Genomic DNA, 26,715 nt, shown 5'->3' with positions numbered 1-26,715 from the left:
ACAGAGTTCTATTTACAGACATGTTTGTACAAGCAAAGGGCTAAAAAGCATAGAAGCACCTTTCTTCTAGCTTAATGGTAGCACTCTCACTTTGAAGGTAGAACAACCATTTTCTAGTTCCTGCATATTTAAATACGTTAAAAATAAAAGATGGGAAGCCTAAATATTCTATAGCACAGCAGTAAGAAAGACACTGTTTCAGGAAACAGGAGACCTTGTTTTGACTCCTTGTTCTAGATCAAGCAGAGAATAGACTTTAACAACAGGCTCCAGCATTCTCTATCAAGATTGTGAACATCAGTAGAGAAAATGGGCAGAAATGTTTTCCTCGATTTTGAGACTGGAGCCCCAAATCTTTCTGGGCACCTAGATGGAAAAAATAAAAAATTTCACTCCGATAAAAATGGTATTTATATTTGATTTATATCCAGTGAATTTAATCCATCTTCACAAATAAACTGTATTCTATCAAACAAAATATTCAGCTAAAATTAATAACACAAAACAGTCAAAATGAAATCCAACAGAATATTCCTCTTATTTCAATTCTTATACAAAGAAACATTCTGCCATGTTATGAGAAGTAAATTCAGCAAAACCCACTAATTTTCAACTGCAGTGAAATCAATTGCAGTGACTCTAAAAACCTGCAAGAATAGAGATGAGTGTAATGTTTCCATATATTCATTCTTCAAAACAAAATCATACCGCAGGACATAATTAGAATTAGCTGTAATATTTCTTTCATTGTAAAATGAAAGTATAAAAGTTCATTGCAAAAGTGTTTTTTTCTATAAAATTTTCCCCTCCTTTTTTCTTTACTGAAAACAGCTAAAAAATTAGTATCTTGTAATAAGAACTGTAAGTTGTTTGTTGAGAAATGAGATGCTCCAACATTTAAATTTTTTTGGAAAGGGTAAATGGCACAGTCAGAAACTGATTACTGTAATAACTTTTTCTTTGATTGCTTTAATTATCTGGGATGGTTTGGGGTCAATGAGTAAGAACAGTTTACACAAATTTTAATCTAGGGTTAATGGGTACTAGAAAAATACGCTTGCATTCTGTATTATAGGAATTTCCCATGTATTTCACATTTAATTTATCTACTGTACAAATAACTTTATGTACAAGATTGAATAGAAATTTAGACCGTATAAGCTCATGAGTTCCATCTTTAACACTGTTGCTGATAAATACTGTCCCTCAATAAATATACAGCAGCTGGCTAAAAGCCTTATAATGTGGAATTCGTCTAAATGTACTAATCCTAGATGTACTAAATGTACATGCCTAGAATATAGCCATCTTCATCTGAGTTGTTAGCTAAGATTCCCTTGATAGATACTGAAATGTAGGGCAGTATTCATGTCACTCCCAAGATCGTCAAATGAATCTCAGCCATTCTGACTCCAGCACTTCTGAATATGATTCTTAATTCTACAAACCAAAGTTATTCTTGGTGAGTTAACTTCTAATGCATTGATCCCCTCTTTCCTAAATGGCCACATTAATACTTAATTCATGGGAATCCGAGATTCATTAAGGTTTGTAGTGCTTCTAGAGACATAAATTATTATGTAAGTGCTGCATGTTCTTACTACAGCTCACTTTACTAAAATGAGGACTAGTATACAGATTAGCATACACCATCCATACATATCTGTCCACCACACGTTGTAGGGGAGCATCCATATGTTTATGGTCATGAATGCTGTCCCACAAAAAGAGTGCAACATTTCTCTTGCATTACATTATGATCAGTTGCACTCCATGTTTACTACTCATTTTTTCTGTATTCATTCATTCAGTTTCAAGACCTACATAATGTAGGGATCTTTTCACTTTCACTTCAAATACTCTTTCGTTAATGACTAATAAATAATAAAAAATAGCTGAAGAATTTACATCTGCAGTTTTACATACGAATGTGAGCGTCACCTATTAACATGGACTGTTTATAGCCCCAATATACCTCTGCAGAAGACATAACATGTGGGCCTGATGTACTAATAAATGAATTTGTAGAGTCACAAGAGGAATGGATAGAGACTCATGATTGGGAGATGAAATCAAATCATTAAACAGCAAAACTCTATACGCATGCTTTCATATTCGCCATTAATTTTAAAAAAGAAAAAAGAAAATGTTACTGACAGTTGTGAACCAACAACAGGATATATAGAAATTGTTCTGTAAGAAAACAGAAATTACTATAGATTTTAAATAAGACCCATTATTCTAACAGAAAACATATACGGAGCAAATCAGGAGATCACTCACCCAGACAATTACTTCACAGGCAAATTGAATAGCATGACAGTTGTTTTTTAGATGACAGAACTGAGCTAGAACTTGATAGTTTACATGTAGCATTTTCAAAATACGTATTTTTACAAGATTATATTTTGTAAATTACTGAATTTGATAACCTTCTGAAACTTAGATTCTAATATTTACTTCTTAGACTCTTCTTCCTGAAACCGGGAATCTTTCGAGTTGCAGGTGCAAAGTAGGCTTAAATCCCTCAGGTGTCCTTACGTATTCAGGTCTGGAAGTATACTGTAGAAACTGAAAACCAGTACTGGAAAGATATATCTACACTATAGTAGAATCTGTGACAAAATGAACCTTGGAGGCATATCTAGTCCTAATTTACTACACAAATAACTAATTAAATTTGTATAAGGAAGGGGTGGAATAGTGTAAAGAAACAAAGAAACGTGTAAGGAAGGATTTTTCATTCTATTTGTTAATTTTCACAACTTTTGTTTTTGTCTTTTTGTAATGATTTTGCTTTTATTAGTTCTCCACGCGAACACTACCATTTATGGGATTTTGTCAGGACTTCCAGATAAAGTTCACATTATATGTGTAAAGAACTGAATGAACTCAGCATAATCTGATTCCTTGTACTCATATGGTAACACATGTAAATCTTTTCTTTTTTAGTTCAGCTTCTCTTTACAAGTTGTGGGAATACCTGCTGTTCTACACTCTCATTTGGCTATATGTCATTTCTGGGTATTAGTTTAGTTAAGGACAGGCTAATAAAACTTTGGTATCACTCAACCTTCAGCTATTATTGATTAATCATAAAGCAACCATGTCTAAGAAGTTTTTCATCTTTATATCTCTATTGATTGTAACTGCTCCTTCCAATTGCTGACCCAGTTACTGTAACATTACCATTTCACTATTAGACTGCTGAAAGGCACTTGACTGAAACTACATTGTAAACCAACAACCTTTGAAACATCTAGCTACAGCTATAAACTGAGAGGACAATAGTCTCAACCATTTGATCTAATTGAAATAACTCACAATCCTATATATATCAAATGTAAGCAAATTATTTTTTCCCAGTATCAAATACAGTTTCAGAAATAAGAAACATGTATTATGACTATCTGGCTTAGACAGTAGTACAGTAATGAATTTTGGGTGAACTCTTGAGTATCACCTGTATCACATTCTGTAGGGGGAAACAAGTCATCTAGGAGAAGCTCTTGTCTGAAGCAATGCACAAGGAAAACCAGCAGAAAAAGAATTTGAAAGGTTGAATCAAAAGCTCTGTGAACCTCAGAAGGACTAAGCTGTATCCCAAAATGAGCGTGTAAATAAGGGTATTGTATAAAACTCCATTAAGAGACTTTGCTAGTTACCAGATGACCATTTTTAATATAGTGTTTCATGAGTTAAGTCTTACTTGGAATCTTTCACCAAGCCTTAAGATAAATAGCACTGGCTGGAAAAAATACTCAGTCATTCCTGTCATTCTTACCCCATGATCTATATGAAGGGTTTTGCATGTATCTAGAGCAATCCCTTGATGCTTGAAAGGCCTTTGATTGTTGTTGTTCTGAAAGGCCAGTGCTGATGACTAGATTTTAAATGCTTAACTCTTCAATGTATTTAAGCAAAGCTAGCATTTCATGGTAAAGATACATAAACAAAGAACTGGTTCACTTAAGGTAATAAATCCTAGGGAAACAGTATTAGCTAAACTAGGACTGATAAGCAAGGATGTGAATGACAATCACTGTTGACTACAGGACTGTGATATGCTCTGAGAAGTGCCATTTACCTTAGTTTTCTGTACTTCAACTTTCCTAAAGGAGGAGAGATTTTTCTTACATTTTCTACATATATTTAAGAAAGCCCTCAAGTGAAGGCATTAGTGAATAAAAGTCTTAAGATTTGCTTGAATTATGCTGATGATGAAAACAGGTATTCCAAATGCAGCGTGCCTGAAATACCTTCCAGCTAGCAGATTGCCCTGCAAACACAAAGTAGTGTAGACCTGAATAGGAAATAAAAGCACTGAGCATCTGTAGGACCAAAACCAAGACTAGAAACAGGGGAATTGAGATTGTTGGGGACTATGAGAGAAGCCTGGAAATTAAAAAGGCATTTTAGTTGAATTATAATTCCATGGCCACTGTGTAGGGTAAATGAATACCAGTGTTACATAGAAGAAACAAAGTCTAACATTTGAATGAAATATTTTAAGATTAAGCGACTTTTACAGAATTACTGAGATCTATTTTTACAGTGTTACTATTTTTGAAATAGCCATATTTAGAAGGATCTGGTTTACATTAAGTCTACATAAAAATTTACTGAACTTGTGAGCATCACATTTCAGAAGGGGTATTATTTGGAGGCGTTTCAAAGTAAAACAGTGAAAACAGTAATTTGGAAAATAAGAGAAAAGGTTGAGAGTCAATCAGCAGAAAAAAAATAAAGAGATCTCTGAAAATTTGTAAATCTGTCTCATTAAGCAGACAAGGATTAAAACATTCCCTAGTTAGGATAAAGTAAAAAATTTTGAATTTAAGCAATGGCAAGGAAAATTTAAGTTAAGCATTAGGGAAGATTATACAGTACAGCAGTTCTTAGCTTAGGGAAAGTAGTGAAATCATCACTGAAGTCAAGCTAAATTAGACACGCTTCCATTCTGTCTGCTCAGAAGTAATTTGCCCGCATGACAGCAACCTAATTTATTAACAAGAGAATAATTATGACCAGTATTGAATGCCAAAAACTTCAGACAGCTTTGTTTTAGAGTTGGGCATCATCTTTCTAGGCTGATTGTTGGATTACTTTGACCTGAACCATGTATATGGTTCCATCTCCTTTTCTCATGGTTTGGAAGGCTTCTATTTTTCATATTTGTGAAGTAAAACATGAGAAACAAGTATAACCAAAGCAACATTGTCATTGATTCTACAGAAAGACCTAGAGAAAAAGTGAGGTAGATGTGTGTTTTCTCCTATAATCATAGTAAGCTGTATGGGATACTTGAAGAAACCAACTGTAACAGCATCACTCAACAAAAACAGGAGTACTTTGGACAATAATGATATTTAGACAGGAAAGGAATAATTAAGTAATCAAGTAAAACTGAAATACTACAAAGGTATGAAAGACTTCAGGCAACAATCAACAGTACCAATTTCATTTAAGTGGTGTTTTAGGGGAAGAACAATCTTTAGCTTCTGCAATTATAATTAATATGAGTTTTTACAAATCCAGTTTAACCTAAGACTAAAGAAAACTATGAGATGGTTATTTAAGTATTTCTTTAATCCTTTATTTGATTGTTGATGGAGGAGAGATGGTGAGGCACAGGAACAAAGTTACCTCTTTTATTATCTGACTTACTTCAAGGTCCATACAGTAATTCTTAAGTGAAATCTTCCTTTGTTGCTGTCATTTGTTCCCATACAGATCATCATAGATGAGAATCACCATTCTTCAATTCCTGCTGTGATCTGATTCATTGTTCAACTTTGAAGAGTTATCCAAAATAACCTTATTAAAACAAAGCACTCCTGTTTAGCAAAAGTACTCCTAACATGAACAAGTCAGAGAGGAGAGGTCTCTTACTTAAATTTCTTCATGGTGGGGACTCCATAAGATCTAATGTCTCAGGTGCTTTAAATTATACACAAATCTTGTGTCATTGCTCCCTCTTTTTACACTTTCCCTCTTTCAATTCTCCTGGACACTCTGCCAACAGCAAGCAAGTCAGTCCTGGGAGAGCCTGTTTCATGAGTACAGCAGGTTGTCAAACTAAGTCATTCCATTGAATTGATCCTTCACTGTCCTCAAGAATTTTCTGAAAATAGTATCCAAATCTGCTGAAAAGAGAATCAAACTCCTCCTCTTCAAGATACATTGCCTAGCAATCACACTATTGAATTTACTTCAATACTATATATGCATACAACAAACATCACAAGAAGCAGGTGAACATATAGTATAAAGGAATTAGGCAATTCTAAATCCCTCATACTAAAAAAATAATTTTCTTATAATTTACAAGAAATCCTGTATACCCTTTTACAGTGTAAGAGCACAGTACAGCTTGTCACGCAGCATACAGAGAACCCCAAATTTACAAGGTTTGAAACTAAAAACCAATAGGAGTTACAAAATCATAGGCTTACTGATTTTAAGAGTTTTGAAAATTCATCAGGGGGTGCAGGATTTTGCCCCATTACTCATGTAAGAGAGCATCACACATTTTTTCAAAGAAATTACAGCTGTGATAATATATTGCAATTGTGATTTTTGGTGGGCTGGATAACAACAGAACCATTTTTGCTTCTCTTACTATTTGTAATTCATACAAAAAATACATCAGAAGAATTGTTAATGTTTGTGCAGGTCTAATGAAAGACCGAACAAGCAGCCTTAGTTCCAATGTGCTTCCAACTGTGAATGCTGCATCCACAATTACAGTGGTTAAGTTTGTTTAAACGCCAGGTTCTACAGTGAATAATGTGTAAACTGTTAAATTTTGCTGTCAGAGAACATATAAAAAGGGATGAAATGCAGTAAGATTTCACCTATAAATAAAATAATAGCACATATGGCAGACTTGTTTTTTGCAAACTCAGTTTGTTGAACAAAAGCTTAACTCTCCCAAGGAGGTCAAGTGAATAGCACAGAAGCTTTCCAGGCCTACTAATCCATCTCATTATTTTGCAGTACACATCTGAGGCATGTAGGTCTTCAGCAAACCCGCAACAGTCAGACCTCTGGCAAGCATAAAATTTGTACTAAAACAAGTGTCAAAAAGCTTCAGATTTTAGTCTTCAGTGTGTGATCAGGAGCGTAGCACCAGGAGCATCACAACACAGACTACTTCTGAGGGGGGCTGATGTGACCCAAAGGCCAGTCCACATGTTTGCCTGCCTCTCCCTGCCTTGGCTGCCATCTCCAGCAGAGCACCCACAGGGCTTGAGCCCTGGCCCCACAGGCCCCCTCCTCCCCTTCACCCATCCCAGCCCCACGGTCTCAGCCCCACCACTCTCCCTCCCTGCAGGCCTCCACAACAGCATGAGCCCAAGAGCCACTGTTCAGCCTGCTTCTCTCATTCAGCAGGCCTGGCCACGGCCTGGCCACTGCCCCGCCCCGCCCCGCCCCGCCCCGCCCCTCCCCAGCAGCTTGGACGTACTCCCGCCCCTCCCCTCGCCCCCCGGCCGGGGGCCGCTTTAAACCAACGGTTCTGCCCCCCCGCCAGTAACAAGGGCCTCGCAAAGCGGGTCGCGCTCTCCCCCCCAATTCTGATTGGCTGGGACGCGATGCCCAGGACGCAGTATCATTGGCGGACCGGGCAGTCACTCAGGCGGGCGAGGGGGGGGGGGGAATGTGATGCACAGCTGCCTGGTTAGGTTGCGCCTTGCCGTTGCGGCTGCGCGCGCGGGAGGGGCGCGGCGGGGCGCGGCGCGGCGCGGGACGGGACGGGACGGGACGGGACGGCGCGCGGCCTGGCCGTTAGGCGGTCCGCGAGCAGGGCGTGCTGGCTGGAGCCCGTTGCCCGCCCCGCCCCCCCCGGGCCCGTCACGTGACGCGGGGTTACTGTTTACATTCGAAGCGGGCGCCCCCGCACCCCCCACCCCCCCGCGCGCCGCCCGGCCGTGACCGTTTCGCTTTCATTTCCGGGCGGACGCGGAGCGGAGGCGAGCAGCGTCCCCGGGGCGCCCCCCCGCTCGCCGGCAGCCTCGCCCTCCGCCCCTCGCGGAGCCCCACCCCCGTCGGGCACGGAGTGAACTGAGGTTCCCCCTCCCCTCCCCCTCCCCGCACACATCCACCTCCTCCTCTTCCCCCTCCTGCGCCGAGAGCGAGAGAAAGGGAAGGGAGGAGGCGCCGGGCCTGGGTCTCCCTCACTGAGCCACCGCGGCACAACATGGAGGAGCTGGTGGTGGAGGTGCGGGGCTCCAACGGGGCCTTCTACAAGGTACCGGGCGCTCGCGGCCGGGTCGGGCTGGGCCTCAGGGGAGGGAGTGGGGCCTGGGACAGGAGGAGGAGGCGGTGGCGGTGGCGGCTCCTCCCCGCTCTGAGGGAAAGCGGGGGCCCTGGGGCAGGAAGAAGAGGAGGAGGAAGAGTGGGGTAGGGGTGGAGGCCTCGGCGGGTCCTCCGTGCCTGAGGAGAGGGCCCGGGCCTCTGGGTAGGAGGAACGGGGCGCCCCGCCGCCCCCAGGCCGATGAGAGGCCTGATGAGAAGAGCGGGGAGGGAAGACAGGCGAGAGAGGCCCCCGGCGTCTGAGGAGGCCTCGGGCCTTCCCCTATTGTGGGAAGGGGAGGCCCTTGCGCTGCCGGTGTGTTGGAGGCGGCGAGGAGGGCCCTGGGCCTTCCTCTCCTTGGCGCTGAGGCGAGGATCAGAGCTGGCGATGGGGCATTAATTGTTAAATCCTCAGCTTTCGTCGCTACTTAAGGAAAGTCTCCTTCGCTCTCCAGGTTTCTAGGAGAGCTGCCTTGCTAGTGGAGAGCGTTTAAGTCAGGGGAGGGAGAGCAGAAGGACAGCTTGTTACATACACCTTCATGATGAAATGCTGTTGTGAATTGTTGCTCTTAATGCCATGTCTGGGGATACTGCCTACTGACATTGAAGAAAGCATTGCTTGACCAAAAATACATGTGCTGAGTTCTTAAATACATTTAATTATGAAATGTGCTTCTTACTGAAACTACTTAATAGTGTTCCATGTTTGTTTCCAAGCCCTTCTGCTGGTGCTGAATAAAGCCATCATTGAGCCTTGAACACATATCTGAGTATTTAATATCTTTATTAATACTGCGTAGTGTTGCTATTGCTTTGCATGAGTTGGGGTTTATTGATCAGTGTATGAATAGGGTATACTTTGTGGTTCTACCCTATTTACAGAAAAAAAGCACACACAGCGGGTTAGGGCCAACTGATTGAAGGCAATGGGCATTTACACCTATTCCCAAAATACAAAAAAAAGTTACAGATCTATCTGTGCAAGTGTACTGTTGTTTAAATGTTCCTAGTACTTTAAAAATTGGGCCTAGTTATTGTGCAACATCCAATATTTATGTTATCAATGAAGGAACAGGTAGAATTTCAGTCTGATGTTAGTGTGGTAGGGCAGGTTAGTATCCAAATAATACAGTTCTGACAGCAGTGAGTGTTTTTAGGGTAAGAGAGCTCTTAAAAGCTTATGTTAAAATATATGTGTGATAATATCTTTTGTCTTGCTTTCAAAATAAGAGGAGTGTGTATGAAACAAGTTTATAAGTATGGTAAATAATGCATCTTGTGGGTTTGCAGTGTTGTGGGCAAAATCTGTATATAGCTTCCTGGAATTAAATTATTTAGCAATTTCAAAAATCACTTTTAAGTTTTTAGCTATATGGCTTTCTCCTCTGAAAGGAACAGAAGGCATAAATACGTTGCTTAGGAAATAACTTTTAGTGAAGCTTTTATCATATTAATGCCAGTATTTACAGACATCATGCAAAATAGATGATGATGAAAATGATATTGTACATTCTGTAGTGACATTAAAGACACCTGGGAGAACTGAAAGCTGCTGTAGCTTTTTTTCTTTTTGTCACATTCACTTTTGATGGTATGGTGTCCTGTTCCCTTTCCTCCATAGGGTACCTTCTTTCTTTTTGGTTGTAGTTTAGATGACAATTTCAGATGAGCATATATACTCATGGGAGATTATTTACTAAACACAATTTAGTGTATCCAAGTTGTAACACAAAAATTGCTTCCAGGTTGCATATTATGCTTGCCTTTTAACTTTTAGAAATTCAAATGTAGGATTTTTGTTTGTTTGTTTCTTTTTAAGGTGATAGAGTTTAACCAAGAGGACTTGATTAAATTAACCAAGGGGACTTAAATATGGCACACATACATACTGGTATTCAGCTGCATTACCTGTCTAGATGTAGCATCACACTCAACACAAATGCAGAAGCAATTTTTTTTAAACTAAAAAAAGAAAAAAATGTTTTAAATCTCACAGAATAATGTCTAATAAAAAACAGTATTTTCCCTCTTGCCTGAATTACTTGATTTTTTGTATTTACAATTTTTTCTCTTTATTGTAGTGTCCAAGTATCAGTCTGTTATGAATTAATCTATATGCTTTCTTGTGAGTTTTATGCCCATCCTGCAGACAGAAGGTTTGATTTGTAAAATGATTTGGTTGCCCTAGCCTAATGTGAGCTATTTTATGGTATTAAGTAGAGATTTTAATTGCAAGATGATTTTATTTTTTCATTAAAAGGTTTCTTTAAGCAGGCTCCTCAAAATTGCTTTACAACAATAACACTGTAAAAAAAAAAAACAAAAGCAAAACAATTTTTTACTCCGTCTCATGGTTTACTGATCATAGTAGCGATAACTTTTTTGGCTTTGAGTCATTCCGGAGTTCTTCATTAGAATGTGTAAATGTATTTTAAAAAAACCACCTATATCTTGATATTAAGACATGGAGAGGAGGACTGTGAGGCTAGATTCGTGAAGGTTCTAAGTAGGCACCTAATTGCAACTTCAGGTTTTCATACCTTCTCTGTAGCTGTCTTTGAGGACCGCTATAAGTTCAAGTCCCTGAACAGTTCCTTTTTGAGTGTACCCAGCAGCACCTTGATCTTGAAAGTACAGAAGTGGTGCACAATTGTCACCTAAGCCCTACCGAGAGTCATAAAGCAGGCTTTTCTTTGTGGGCCTTGATCCAGAAAGCATTCTGAAGATGCATCTGAAGGGGTCATATTCCACCATATTCTCCATAGGAGATAGTTTTGATACCTCAGTAGTTTGAGTATACATTCAGGATGTGGGAGATCTGATAATTCAAATTTCACACTGGTCAGGTGCACTATTTCAAAGAATTCTGGAGGCTGTTGCTTTGATCACTCTAGTGGAGACTAATTCTTTCTTAATGGAATTAGAATACCACTTGAGGAATGCTTTTTATTTTCATGAACTCTTTCTCCTTGGTCAATATGATTCAGTACATAGAAAGCGTAGCACAGTCAATGAGCACAATTCAGAGTAACCTTGAGGTAGTTAATAATCTAGTGCCTACAGATGCTTTGTCATGACTTGATAATGTTTTTGCTTGGCCCAGAGTCCTTTGAAAGAAAAGATGAAATCCCACTTTTTCTTTGGAGGGGTGGGGGAACAGTCCAACAAACAGTCAGAACTGTGAATCCTAAGGGGAGGGAACTGTCTTTTTGGAGGTCACAGTTAAGAAACTAAATCTTGAAGATGTGGGCATATAGCTCAATCATAGCTATTAGGGCGTATCTTTCCACATCTTTTGTTGGTTAGTATACATTTAGTAAATTGGGTTTTGAAATTCTTATCTCATTCCCAGAAGACTAGTAGACAGTCCTCTGCCTAATTTTTCCAGGACTAGGTTTAGACGTTATTTCCCTGTAAAAAGTGGATGTGATGGATGCCTTTCATGTTTGGGAGTGATTATCTCATCTATCCTTTGCTAAAGATAGAAAGCATCCTGTTTATGAGGCACCTAGTTTTGGAATAAATTTTGATTCAACATCTGTATGTTGTCTGTAATCAAATATTGCTACTTCTTGCTCTACAACCTTGCTAAGATCTTACATGTCTTTTTTTTTTCCTCCCAAATCCCAGAAGTTTCAGCATTTTGTCATTGGTTTTTTTAGATACTTCATTTTTTTTCCACAAAAGTTATAATTGACAAAATCATTCATCTTTCTTACTACTTTCTTTCTTGAAGTCTTACTAGGAACAACTGTTGGCCTCCTATTGCATTCAATATCAATTCTTTTTCTTTGCTTCCAGCGTTCCACACAGAGTTACCTCAGCAAATATCACCCATCTCTTTGTACATTCACAACCCTGTCTTAGTCCTGAGGATGATCGCGTGTACCCTTTTTCTTTATTCAGTTGTCACTTCTGTGACTGTTCTTTCCCTATTCTGTTTCTTTGTATGGTATACCTTTCTCAGATTTGATTAGCTAAGTAAGTTCCTTTTTTATTTTTTCCTTTCAACAAGTATAAAATGTTATGCGATCAGTAGATGCATGTTTATATCAACATAGCGTTTTTCATCTTAAAGAGTATTTTTGCTCCATTTTCACTTCTTATAGTTCATTATCCTTCGTTATAAAAATGGTTGACAATGCTCACATCTGATTTAAGACTTAAAATATTCATGGCTGCTGATGTCTTTATTTATTCCTCTGAAGAGTCTGCCATTCCATTAAGTGCAAAAACAGTGTGTATTACTGTTTCCAGTAGGTTTTTTTTTATATCTAATAATTCATGAAGTTTAGACCACATATCTTTAGAATATAAACTGTTTTTAGAATGTGAATGTGTTTGTGAAGTGCCATAACATGTCAATGTTTGGGTTGTATTTTTTTTAAAAAAACTAATTATGTCTGAAGCATGGAGATAAGTGTTAATGATTTATGTGATGGAAAGTCAAATTCTGTGTTGAAAGTTTATCACCACTTGAATTTTTCACATTAGTGAAGAGCAAGCAACTCTAGCCATTCTAGAATGCACTTCTGTTCACAGAAGCAAAAGCAAACCTTTTTCATTATTTTGATTTTTTTGTTTACTTTTATTTATCACTGCTATTACTATTAAAAAATAAAAGGTTGCTCAAGTTTTTTTTTTCTTGTCAAATCTTTTTATGCTTTTTGCATATGTGTTCATGTTCATGATAGCCTGTATTCTGTCCCTTCTTGGGCATACACTTCAAACCCACATCTATGCACCTTTATGTTTTAACTTTCACACCCAGCTTGTACATTTTATTTCCCAAAAGACTGAATACTTACGATACCATTCTCTTAGTACTTTATGTAAAATCGGTGCCGTTTTTCTACCTTTACTGACATCTGGGACTGGACTAGCTGTGTGTCAGTGAATTTGGCTTACACTGTTAAAGGTCTGTCATCTTTTTAGCATTGTGTATACTTGCATGTGTCATGGAATATCAGGAAACAATTGTGATGTATTTTAATTTTGCCTATCCAAATGCATTAATAATTAAGTATTAAAAGTATTTTTTACAAGTACACAGAAAACTGAATATATTTGGACTATAAAGCACTGCCTACTACAGGTTTGTTTAAATACTTTCAGTTGAGGGAAATTGACATAACAATAACACACATTGTAAAAACATATGTGATCAAGGTGTCCTGGACTTTTTTTTTCCACTGTAATATAAACTAGAAAAACTCATATGATCCAGGTATCTTGAGCATTTTTTTCCTGTGTCACAAGAGAGCAGAATTAAAAAAAAAATTGCTTTCTGTGGATAGATGTGATTAGTCAACAAAGTATTTAAATTATTCATATATTTTGTTTGATAAATTGTTTTATAAGCATAAATCTCATTATGGAGGTAGGCAGAATTGTTGTATATATTGCATAAATCTTTATTTTGCAATACATCATTCCCTTTGTAAGATCAGCAAGGCTGGAAAATAAAGAACAAATAAGAGTGTTATACCATCAACTCTTTTGGTCAGGCTGGAGTAAAAACCCGCTATTGCATCTAATTCTGTGTTTGATTCTTCTGAACTCAGTGTAAACTAAAGAAAAGTTTGATTATTTTCAGTAGTGCCATCTGTATTGATGTTTCCCATGTATGGTCAGCAGTTATTCTTAATGTTTTTGCTTCAGGTTTCTTTAAATCAGGGAAAAGGATTGTCCATAGTTAAATATTCTTTCAATTAGCTATGTGTCCAAGTTTTACTTTTTCCAGGTAACATAAGCACTAGGCTGTTTAAAGGTCTTGGGATGGTCTTCAGCTTGATAACTTATGTTGGTTTGTGATACTCTCTGGTTTGTTTGTTAATGGAAGGTGTTAGCATTAATACCACTTGTTACTTGTATTGCTGTAGTCAATAGGATTTTGCTCAAAATAACTTTAATACAAAGTGCTCTGATTATAGGCAGAAACATTGTTTCAGGGAATTCACAGTCGTCCTATGTCAGGAGTTATCAGATCTGGATATAAGATGTAGTCTTGCTCTTTGCTGCTCCCTAATCCTTTTCTGTCATTTCCTCTATTTTTTAAGGAGTGCTATTTAGAGTGTCTTTTGTCATGTTCATCACTATACAGGGGCGGCTTCTCCAACTATCTTTCATAGTGGAAGAAATGATTGTTGCAGTATTAAGAATGTGAGAAAATTAAATATCAGCAAGTTTTTGAGGACACTATTTTGTGTTACTTTTACTTGTTTTCCTTAAGGTTATTCAGTGCTCTTTATGTCATTTCTGTTGGATTTGCTTTGTAAAATAACCTCAGCTTTTGCCTGCCTAAGTGTTACTAATAATACTAAATTCTGTCCTTTTCCATTCTGTAGTAGTGTGAAGGAGTCATACCAAACATTTGATAGTGATTACAGTATTTTTCAGGTTTTAAAGGCATCCATTTCTGCTACATCTATAAGAATAGGCTCTTCAGAGCTGCACATGACAAACATTGGAAGAAATGTGGGAAGAACCTTTGAAGGTGATGTGTGTAATGCTGCAAAATGAGTCAGGACTACCATGGTATCTGTCAAGTGCATATCCTATCAGGAATTTTCTTGCAGAAGAAAGAACAATACAAAACATTAAATAAATCCTGAATATCCAGAAGGATCCTCCAGGAGTTCTATTGCCTTTTTATACCAACAGTACTTTAAAAAAAATAAACAGCATTTCTGTACTGATATCAGCATGATACTGAGATGTGGTTTTAGATCTGTTTTCTATCTTGTCATGAAAAATATCACCCATGCTTGCAATTTGCTTGGAAGGAATATCTTGGAATTTCAAAATATGTAGTTAAGTAAGTGCTATTAGAGAATGTTTTAAATATATTAATGCTTTGTAAAGGAACTTCTTTACAATAATAATAAACTTTCCAGTAACTTTTTACTTACAGTACTGTGAGAGATGAGCAAACCGCAAAATAATTTTGTTGTAGTTGTGACTTTGCTCTGAGTTCTTTTCAAGGTAGTATTAGTTATTTTCAGATTATTAACTAGCATTAAACTTCTTTGTAGTACTGAATGTCTTCGAGTAATGATATGTGTGCATGTGTACTGTTTAATTTTAGTAGAATCAGCTCATTGTGCTCTGTATTGGTCATCAGGTACTGCTCTTGCTTAATACTGAGATACTGCTATAACTCAGAAAATACTTGTGAATACTTCCTAAAGGAAAAATATAGGAAGAATATGTGTGTTTACCATTTAGACTTACATAACAGAAATTCTTAAGTTCTTGTGCGTCTTCTAGGAATCTCGAAATGGGAGTAGAATTAAATGTTCCACAGTTCAGTAACTAACTTTTCTTCAGAGTGTTAACGGAATTATTTTCAATTTATTGAGAGTTTTTTGCTCTACTAAGTTATCTCCATTGGTAAAACAAATTTTTATAGTCTGTCTCGTTCATGGGCTTTTGCCTGCCTCTACCTGGCAAGGATATGCTATATATATGTGGACAAATATTAGTGGAATACAGACACTGTATATCACTAAGTGTTCTTTCAGCACTTTTCCAATGTTTATATCTGTTTCAGCAGTTTGGAAAGCTATTAAAAAAGTCATCCCTGATTGCTCCATGACATCTGTCATCTGAGGCTATGAAAAATATTTTCATTAGTAAATCTCAAAGTTGTTTAAATGGAGTATTAGTCTTGCTGTTCTGTACATGGGGAAGATAAGGCATAAAGCTGAAGATTGATTGAAGGTTGTTCAACTCAGTAGCATAAGTGGGGAAAAGCCTTCCCAGGACTGCTGAATCTTAGTGCTGTGCTGTGCTTCATGTCTGCATGGGAGACCTAGCACAACAGCTGTCCATCCTGTAGAAGAAAACTAAAGAAAAGCTGTGGTGCATTTCACTTAAGGTCATTCATGAAGGAAGTTAAGTGTGATGAAGGAAATGTGGGAAGGTTGTGCTGAAATGGATATAGATGAATTTTGCTGATTTGATATTCAAACTTACATTGAGATAAAAGAGAAAAGAGGCATGATGTTTCTTTTTAAAAAGAAAAAAGAAGTACTGAGATGGTTTAATTTCTGTACCATAGTTCTGTCAAAATACCAGAAACATGATGTATATTCCAGCATTTTAAACTGTAATTGTAGAACTCTTCAGAATAATCTTGTCATTTGTTGCTTGTCCTTCTTGTCCTACTTGTTACTTCTAAAAAATAGAAAGAATGAATGTACAGCTCCAGTGTTCTGTGTGTGTATCAGTACACTGGCAGTCATGTATCCAAGGAGGTTATCAGTTTTCTCTTGTATGCATTTTATATAAGACTACTGCAAAATTTAAAAGGCTGACTTGAAACCATACTTAAATTTTGTTTTATCACATCTGTGAAAAGAGCTGTGCAAGTTTAAAATTGGTTTTAAAAATATGCGCAGGTAGACCATAACTCTTTTTTTTTCCTACACAGGCATTCGTAAAGGATGTACATGAAGATTCTATAACAGTTTCGTTTGAAAACAAGTAAGTTTATTGCTGATGTTATACCTAAAAATGGTACAGCATTCCAACCTTGCATTTAATTAACCTAAATATGACTTAATAATGATGGAGAATAGTGTCTCTTAGATACTCCAGTCTTGCTGCTAGCGTTTAGAATTACGTGAAGATATTTGCTGTTGTGAAACTTTTGTATAAATGCTTCTAATTGTTTATATATTTTTTTGAAATATGAAACTATAACAATATCATTTTTGCTGGGAAGATGAGGGTGTTATTATTGATCATATAAGCTGTTTGCACAAGTCAGCAGTTTAAATGGACCATGAAGAGACCTTCTGTGTCTTGTGACTGTCTTATTTTTAGATTTACCAAATTACATTATCACAGAATTTGATATATAGAAAAGTGTAAGTACAACAGTTCTAAGCTAAAAATGGACTGATATTCCTTTCCCATTGTTTAGCGGCATAAAAAGTTAACCTTCCTTTATACTGTGTTTAGTTCAGATTTTGTTTCTTTCAGGGAAGAAACAACACTACTATATATTTTTTTCTGTGTATCTATATCGTTATAGTGTCATCTGGATTTTGGAAATTGTTTGCTCGTTTGTTTAAAAATATCTTACCTGGAAGACTTTAAGACAGTGCAAGTGATGTCAGGGATTCATTTAAGATGCTTAATCATCACTTTTTTTAATATTAAATATACATTGAATTGCATTAGTTTACCTTTTAATACATATGCACCAAAGCTCCACAAAATTTAAAAATGTAAAATTTACTGATTGAAAACACTTCCCTTTTTAAAAAAAAAAAGAAAAGAAAGAAAGAAAGTGAAAGTGTTTAGGCCATTCAGTGTATTTTTGTTTGCAGCTGGCAACCAGAGAGACAAATACCATTCCATGATGTGAGGTTTCCACCACCTGCAGGCTATAATAAAGATATAAATGAAAGTGATGAAGTAGAGGTATGTATGTTACATTAACAGTATTTATTTTAGGAAATGAGAGAATTCAAGGTGGAAAATGTCAATTAATACAGCAGGAGATTTGCCTGCATGTTACACGCTGTCAGCTTTTTGATTCCAATCACTGCATAAAATATAATGTGAAGCATATATTTATAAGAATTAATTTATAATTACATGAAATATTATAATATTTATAGTTTTTATATGAATTTATATTAATATTTATATAAGCACATAGATATCTAAGAGATATTTCAACAGTTGTAAACTATAGAGCTGTTCTGGAATTCCAGTGATATTTGTTATCTCCAAAAGGTCGCAGTTAGGTTATCAACTGATTTGCAAATGTGATTACAGTTTCTTTGATTACAGATCAGTTCTTGTAAAAGAACTGAATTAGTCTGGAAACACGTGCAGTGTTAGCCTGGACTGTAGCTCTTTAGCTGTAACTTAATAATGCCTGTATGTTACCAAAACTTCATGTTGAATGAGAACATTCGCATCATATGTGTATATACGTGTGTGTGTGTATGTGTGTATGTAGAGTGAGACTCTGGTTTTAATATGACACATTACCAAAACATCCTTATTTCATAACTATAGAACTTAAAAAGGGGGAGGGGGGAGAACTCTAAATGTTTACATTTTTGCTTGCATGCTGTTTGAGTTTATTTTGATTTGACAAATGAAACAATGGCAAGACGTTTTAGTTTAGGTGTGCCGAGTATCATGTATGTTCTGAGGTAGTATAACTGGCTATCTCCCCTTTCACCCCTCCCCCAGTTGGCAAAACCTCTTGAGAACTACATGCAATTAGAAGAGCTGTTAATTAAGCATTAACAGGTATAAAGTCTGAATTATCTCTTTTCTGACTATACAGAAGATTGATGCAACTGTTGCCATAGAGCTTGGGTGCAATATTACTTATTTATACAATCTTACTATGTAACTGTCTATCCTACCTATATTGATGATAGACGTTTCAGCTGTTACATGGCTCCTATTGCTACATGGCTCCTATTGCTACATACAGTCTCCAATTTAAGTAGTACATACAGTTTGTTGCTTTTTGTACCTCATTGCAGACTTACTGATCATATTAGGCTGCTACAGCCCTTGTGATGTCTTACAAAATACTACAGATATATAATGTATATATTTTATTTAGGTTTATTCCAGGGCAAATGAAAAAGAACCCTGCTGCTGGTGGTTGGCTAAAGTGAGAATGATAAAGGGTGAGGTAGGAATATACATATATCTATATACGTACTTCTTGTATTTATGTATGAAGTGACTTTTTGAGTTGTCTCCCTTCATTTTAAAGTAACTTATTGATTAGGACTGCCTCAGTTAGTGTTAACCTCGACTGAAAAAGTTCAAATTTGACTTGTACAATTAACAGAAACGCTTTTCACTTCACAGTGTAATTCTTACTCTTGTCATAAAATGTGTAGCTTGGATGATTTTATTATTTTTATATCAGTTTTACGTAATAGAATATGCAGCCTGTGATGCTACATACAATGAAATTGTCACAATTGAGCGTTTGAGATCTGTGAACCCCAACAAACCTGCAACAAAAGATACTTTTCATAAAATCAAACTGGAAGTTCCAGAAGATTTAAGGCAAATGTAAGTACAAGTGTTTCTTGTTCATGATTTGTTTCTAAAACATAGGTAACTTCTGAGACAAGAAGGAATAAAAATGCTTTTCACTACTTGAAATGAATTTTTAAGGCTTTCACATATGAATGTGGAAAACACAAATGTTGACATGATCACAGTTCAGAAATGGCAAAGATGATGCTTGAAATGCTGTCCTGCAGGAGGAAATACTTTCTCCACAGTTTAAAGCTTATGTGAGGTATAGATTAAGGTTTTTATTCTTATAGTTGTTTAGAGATGAGTATAAATTTACCTGGATCCATTTTTTGTCAGTTTTATTCAAAGACAAAAGAAAAACACCATGTGGTATATTATAGCTTCTGAGGCATTTTAATGATGGTTATGGAAATAGTTGTGACAATAGCCAAACATGGCATAGGAACAACTCATTACAGTTTTCTTCTACAACATTGACGTGTCATTCACACATAAATATAGCTTTAAAAGACAGGTTATATTGACTTCCTTTTTTAGGTTCAGATCATTTCCTGGTGCTTTCCTGAGATACATATTATTGACCTAATATAGAATAAGCTACAGACTGATTAAGCTAAGAATTTCTGAATTTAGTGTTATAGCACATAAATTCACTAAGTGACTATATGGAAGAAGCCCACAGAAGCAAAATACATCATGAGATGAATGTAAGGTCATTGGAATTTTGCAGTGGTTGCAGTGAAGATGCATAGTACTAGTTCTTGGTATGCGCAATGTTTCAGACTAGCTGGCTGTAATGACTGTAGCTTTTTTATTTAAGTTTTGCTAGGCTGGTGTGTTATTTCACAGACATACATGTAGATGAATTTCTAAAAAATATATATATATTTGTATAATCTTATGTGAAAAATCAAGTTAAAATTAATAAATGATAACAGAATGAAATAACATATGCATGAAAAGTGAGAATTTGAAAATAGTTTTTCTGATTTTTTTTATCTCCTTAAGAAAGGAATCTTTTTGGTTATGATCCATAAATGCAGCAAGTATTATTTTTAACTTTATAGCATTTTTATTCTCAGGTGTGCCAAAGAATCTGCACATAAGGACTTCAAAAAGGCAGTTGGAGCATTTTCTGTAACATATGATTCTGAAAACCACCAGCTTATTATTTTGGTAAGTACACGTCTCTAACCATACCAATTGCAGTTGTTTGTTGGAAAAGTTCATTTGTAAAATACTCTGTTTTCTTTATTAATAATTTAGTCAATCAATGATGTAACAACAAAGCGGGCAAACATGCTGATTGATATGCACTTTCGAAGTCTTCGTACCAAGTTATCCCTGATTTTGAGAAATGAAGAAGCTAGCAAACAGCTGGAGGTATGTTATTTGTTTTCCCTGAAGTAAACCGAATGCAAAAACTCTTGGGCATTTGTTAGCTGGTAGGACTTACATTGGGATGAAAGTAATTATTATGTAATGATACTGTTTTTGATGTTAGAGACAGGTGGAGCCATAACCCTAACAAAGAATTTCCCAATTGAAGGGCCTGTTCTTACAAAGATTAACTTTTATCCAACCCTGTTTTAGTCAGCAGGATTGTGTGTGGGATTAAATACAAAATAGGTATATACTCACATAGTTAGTACTTTTTTCATAGTTTGAACTATAAAATAATTGCCCACTGTTGCACTGACAGTGCCATATATCTGATAGCTTTAAATTCTTGTTTTTGAATATAGGTAGGATTGAATATACCATGATACTGAGATGGACTGGAATTGGCTTTTGCAGTAGAAATGGAAGTCTGTACCCACGTGGATCCATTTAAAAAAAAAAAGAGAGAGAGAGATAGCAGTAAAATATTGAAGTAATGCATAAGGTAGCATTAAAAACAAACACAGTGAAAATTAGAGATAGAAATATAGGAAGGGGTGAGACTGTTGGTAGGATGTATGAAGAGAGTGGTATATCTGTAGATAAAATGTTAGCAAATCATCTTACAGCAGATACAGCTTCTGATATTCCTGTGACTGAAGAGTGGGTGTTGACTAGCAAGAAGCTTGACTCATACTTCTCCATGGAAAAAAGAGTAGGCTAGGAAATAAGGGTATCTTTATACAGTAGAATTAACATTTCTTTATGGTTTCTTTTTCCTGTCTACAAATAAGGAAAAAATCAGTATTTCTGAAGACTTCTTTTTAGATTTCCTGAGAAGAACTAGAGGTACCACTAGAAATATTGTAATTCAAGATTTTATATAGGCATATACCAGCTCTGTTATTTTAGAGCCAGTTTTCTTTTTTTTCCTCCAAGGATTACATCTGTTTTTCTTTAACTTGAAATGGTGTATAATGTAGCAGTTATTTAAAGTAATAGTTCAGGCCTCTTGCATGCAGTAGATGCACCCACAGCTGATTACAAGAAGTTCTCTTTTGTTAGTCTCTTGATTTCTGAGTTTATGAGGTGTAATCCAAGTTTGTTTAGGTCTTATTTTTTCAAGACCAAGAAAGAACCAGTTTCCTTTTATTGGTGCTCTTTCTTGAGCACCCCATTTTGTAGCTTTTCAGTAACTCATTATTCTCTATCTTCCTCCAGAGCTGACAGTTGTGTGGGCAGTTTACCTCTTGAAGTGCAAAGTATTATTTTGGAGGTGGGAAGAACAACAACAACCTTTTTAGAGCTAATTCTCTTTACCTGCCCCCACAAATGCATGCACCAGCAGCTTGATTCCTTTCTCAAACTAATCTTGGATTTTTGCTCTCGTCATAAGCCTGAAACTTTTTGCTACTGATTCTGACTAGAAAACCTTTATTGGACTTCAGGTTCTATCTGAATGGTAGCTAAAAGCTAATGTTGCTATGAGATAAATATATATGGTTATGATTTTCAGTGTGACAGAAGTTGGCAGATATATTGATATTTTCCATTTTGTTGTTTGTCTCTTCTGTACTTTTATTAAATATGCCAGTTTCAGTCAAATTGGAAACAGATTTCAGATAGTAAAATTCATATTTGTGCTTCCTGTTGAATATGTCTAATTGACATAGTCAGACTGTACATGTCTATTTGCTGAATAAAATATTTAGTTAATGCATTGGGCTTTAATGTAGTATTATTTACAATTCATTGTTTCCGTCAAATAAACTCCTTTGTATGTCTTGAACTCTCCTAACTATACATGTCTCATGGACACTTTTTTATTCTGCTAGTTTTACCTTTCCTGTTTTCTGAACTATAATCACTATACCAGCTTCTTTTTTAGTTCCGTTTGTTGTATCTTGTACCTTCTTTTCTGCGTATTGGCTTCTTGACCTGCATGGCCTTCTCGAGTGTAGCTTTTAGAGCATCAAGTAAAATAACCAGTTATTTTTTGTTTGCATAATTTTTCCAATAGGTGTGGCTTAGTTGTTAGTTTGACATTCTAAAGTGTCTAAATTTACAAATACTTGCTTTGTATTCTAGTTTGTATTTTATTCTGTCAGAATGTAATTCAATCGTGGCCTCTGCCTAGGTATTAATACACTGTATTTGTATGGTTATTTCTTCTTCATCTGTTAGAATAAAGTAGAAGACAGGATTTCCTATGTCTGGATACAGTACATCTTGAATACATAATTTACTGAAGTTCTATTAGTATTTTAGTATGGGTAGCATAACTGCAGTCTGATTGTCAAAGCCAAGGTCCCCTATGATGATGCAGCTTCATCTTTTCTACTTATTGTAGATACTTGTTTTAACAACTGATTGTTCACTTGGTCATCCTGTTCTCTATACTGATTTGGTGGCCTGTAGCAGATGTCAACTAGCGTATCAGCATCTGGAACATCTGTTGGAATGTAGATTTGTAAGCATTCAAAGTAATGTTTGATCTCTGAGTTGTCTGTGATTTAGTTAATGAAATGTTTGATAGGGCTCTGTATATATGAAGTATTTCGTAATATCTTTGGATGCTTACCACTATCTGCTATAGCCAATTCTCTGTGTGATGGATGTAATGCAAGTCATTTATCAACAGTTTTAAGCTGAGTGGATCAGATAATGGTAGCAGTTTAGCAGGGACACAATAGAGCTTACTGTGGGCTGCTTTCTTGATGTTTTCTCAACCTCTGTAGAGTTCCCTATTGTTTCTTGATGTTTTCTCAACCTCTGTAGAGTTCCCTATTGTTGAGGATGAACTTTTATTAGTGCCCAGACTAACTAATTTAAAGTGGGTTGATATATCTGTTGTCTTTACAACTTTGATTGCAATGCGAAAAAATACATGGGATTATATATCTTGGCTCTGGAAAGACAATACACAGCTTTATCCATTTTTTGTTTTTGGTTCTCCCCCCCCCCCCCCCCCTTGCAAAACATTCTTTCCATTTCTTTTTTAATAGAGAATTTCCAACAGAGAGTGTCTGTCTTCCCTGGATGCATTAAGTTATTGTTCCTTGCATGTGGTCTTTCATGCTCAGACATTTGTGAATAGTGCACATATTTTTACATAGGAATTTTACTCACAATGGTAAATTATGACATTTTTTGCACATTTTGTATTTGCTGTTCTCTGTAGATTTAAGTATTGTAACTTCCTTTAAATATATGACAACTTCATTGCCATAAACAATGTATGTTTCTTTTTATGTATTTATATTTTATCTATTTCTTTCCATATGTTTCTTTAGTTCTCACAGTAACCAAACTTGGTGATTTTACTGTCTTATTTAGTACAAGCATCCCTACAAGAAAACTGCATCTGTTTGTTTTTTGAAAGTGTGATAAGGCTGTGTAGGAGAAAGTTATCAGTCATTATTTTTGTCTTTGTAAACAAGTGATTGTTTTTGAAAAAGACAGAGCCCGCTTTTCTGTAACAGTTTCCCCTTTGCTTGACCTGTTCTGAGCTGCACACAATTCAACATTTCCCAAGTATTTTTCCTTGCACTCATGAGGTCTCTTTATGCTGATAATCTGAGCCATATAGGATTGACAGAGGCTGTTCGTATTTATGCCAGATTGTATGGATGGTGCCAAAATCTAGATTTCTTGCCCATTTGAATATTTTCTGCACTGTCCAACTCCAGAATGATTTGTAAGATATTTCTCAAAAACCTCCTGACCCCAACTGTCTTCTGCATGATTGTCTTGTTGTGGAAGCTTTATGCAGTTAAGAAAATGATGAAATTGTATTTTTACATTTGGGCACGTACATGTGCAGTAAATCAGAGCTTGCTAACATAGTTGGAAGGTGAACTTGGAAACTGAAGCCTGTTTTAGAAAGTTGTTTACAGTGGTCATTGGAGTCATCTTTTCTCGTGCTTGTTACATTGTTTTTTTGTGTGTGTGCAAATTTTATCCAGGTTAGTAGTAGGTATATTTTTTTCAAAGTTATTTTAGAAATTCTCTGCCAGATCTGAAAGGCTTTTTGTTTGGTATCTTACTTAGTGTAGGAGATCCTCATTACGATCGTGCAAGCCATTTTATATTGTTATTTAGATTTTAGCAACTTCATGCAAAGGTGATCAGTTACAAAATCAATATTTAATTTGAGGGTACCTGGGCGACACACAGGTGACTTAGTCTGTTTAATTGTGTAGTCTCTAGTCATTATCACTGCCCTATTGCAGCAGGGAGTTTTGTCTTAACAGCATATGACTGTTTGAGAGTCTCAGACTGACCCTTCAGTATCGGTAGAAGTGTGTGATTCCTGTATGAAAAATCTTAAGATACTACTTATATGAAATCAAGCAACATTGCAGTTGTAACTTCTATTTTTGTGTTGTCTTGCATGGAAATTGATTCTTCATTTTATTTGTTTTAATGCACACTAGGTATCCATATAGTTATTCTATTTTTCCTGTAAGCTTTGTGACCAGGGACTGAGTTATTGCTGTTTCCCCCCAGCTATTGAGATGGATGTATTTTTTTTCCCAGATATCACAGGATTTGCTTTAGTAATCAATGCTTAACTCTAATTCTGTTGTCTTATATGAACACTGTCTTACCTAGTAACACTTTTGATAGCTGTAGATACTCAGTAATTTAAAATATAGAGGTGTTAAGAAAAGTGGAAATTAACTTTATTTTAATATTTGAAAAGGTAGTATGTTAGGACTTCTTTTTAAAGAATACTGTTGTGAGTGTTTTTGAAGTGAAAATGAATGCATTAAAAGGATTGCTTAAAATGAAAACTAAGCCAAGTACCTGATTAAAGAATCAACTCTAAATTAATGTTGATCCCTCTGTCCCTGAATGTACTAAAAATCAAAGCAAACTAACGTTATCTTTTTTCTTCAGAGTTCTAGACAACTTGCATCACGATTCCATGAACAGTTTGTTGTACGTGAAGACCTAATGGGTTTGGCCATTGGCACTCATGGTGCTAATATTCAGCAAGCCAGAAAAGTCCCTGGAGTAACTGCTATTGATCTTGATGAAGATACCTGCACATTCCATATTTATGGAGAGGTAAGTTTCCTTCTTCACAACTTTATTAAAAACCAACCAAACAAAACAAACAGAAAACTTGGTAAAACTGAGTGGGTTTCTCTCCTACACTGATCTGTTTTAGGATCAAGATGCAGTGAAAAAGGCACGAAGTTATCTTGAATTTGCTGAAGATGTCATACAAGTCCCAAGAAACTTAGTAGGTATGTCGATTCTGGAAAATAACTGAAACATTAGGTAAAATGTCTTCTGAGAACTGTTTTTTGCTTTTAGAAGGGGAGGACAGTATAAAATTTGAAGAACTTCTCTCTGAATGAGTTGTGGGTGGTACAAAGTTTTTTGGATTTCATTTTTTTTCTGGCTCCTTGCAGACTTTTGTAGATGCAGTTACCTACAATACCCTGACAATGATAGATTGCCTCTTGATTTGCAACTCAGAAATTAGACCAGAAGCATTAAATTTTATATTTAAAAACAAGATAGAATAGCTTCTGACTTGAGCCAAAGAACTACGTGACTTCTTCCAGAGATCTCTAAGAAGTGTTCAGCTATGCAATGGATGAATCTGCTGTCTCACATCTTCTCAGTCATCATTTCCTGGACTAATATTTGTCTTTTCAATTGCCTTTGTACAATTGAAATTTGTACAAAGGCAATATTTCAAATTTGTACAATTTGAAATATTGTTTGTTTAGAAGTAGCATTGTGGGATGGACTGAAGGCCAGGTTAAGGCAGCCAGTGATTAAGAAAATACCCCAAAACACATTTAATAGAGTTCCATTAATGAAGGCCCCAAGAATGCATGCAGTCATTGTGAATAAATTCTTAATGAGTTTTTAAACATAAAACAACATAAAAATACATAGTTTAATTTAGAAGGTAATGAAGGTTACTGAATGCTTAAAACGTGTTTATGTATACATACATATGTTGTACTATATATATACGTA

At 36.2% G+C, this 26,715-nt stretch overlaps 1 protein-coding gene across 2 annotated transcripts in view; it reads left to right on the top strand.

Annotated features, from left to right (window-relative positions):
• Positions 1-7,702: 7,702 nt before the first annotated feature.
• The window catches only part of FMR1 (fragile X messenger ribonucleoprotein 1), a 35,070-nt gene continuing 16,057 nt past the window's right edge, over positions 7,703-26,715 (top strand). Inside the window, exons 1-9 of one of the 2 annotated variants that reach the window (XM_064518265.1) lie at positions 7,703-8,251; positions 16,730-16,782; positions 17,634-17,727; positions 18,899-18,970; positions 19,214-19,362; positions 20,415-20,508; positions 20,599-20,715; positions 25,615-25,785; positions 25,889-25,967. In XM_064518265.1, the coding sequence (XP_064374335.1) occupies positions 8,201-8,251; positions 16,730-16,782; positions 17,634-17,727; positions 18,899-18,970; positions 19,214-19,362; positions 20,415-20,508; positions 20,599-20,715; positions 25,615-25,785; positions 25,889-25,967 (880 nt within the window). In that variant the 5' untranslated portion in view covers positions 7,703-8,200. The remainder of the gene's footprint in view (positions 8,252-16,729; positions 16,783-17,633; positions 17,728-18,898; positions 18,971-19,213; positions 19,363-20,414; positions 20,509-20,598; positions 20,716-25,614; positions 25,786-25,888; positions 25,968-26,715) is intronic. The other variant, XM_064518264.1, reaches the window with a different exon arrangement.

Source organism: Dromaius novaehollandiae, chromosome 11 (genome assembly GCF_036370855.1).
Source record: "Dromaius novaehollandiae isolate bDroNov1 chromosome 11, bDroNov1.hap1, whole genome shotgun sequence".
Lineage (NCBI taxonomy): Eukaryota > Metazoa > Chordata > Aves > Casuariiformes > Dromaiidae > Dromaius > Dromaius novaehollandiae.
This window is presented reverse-complemented; position numbering and strand designations above follow the sequence as displayed.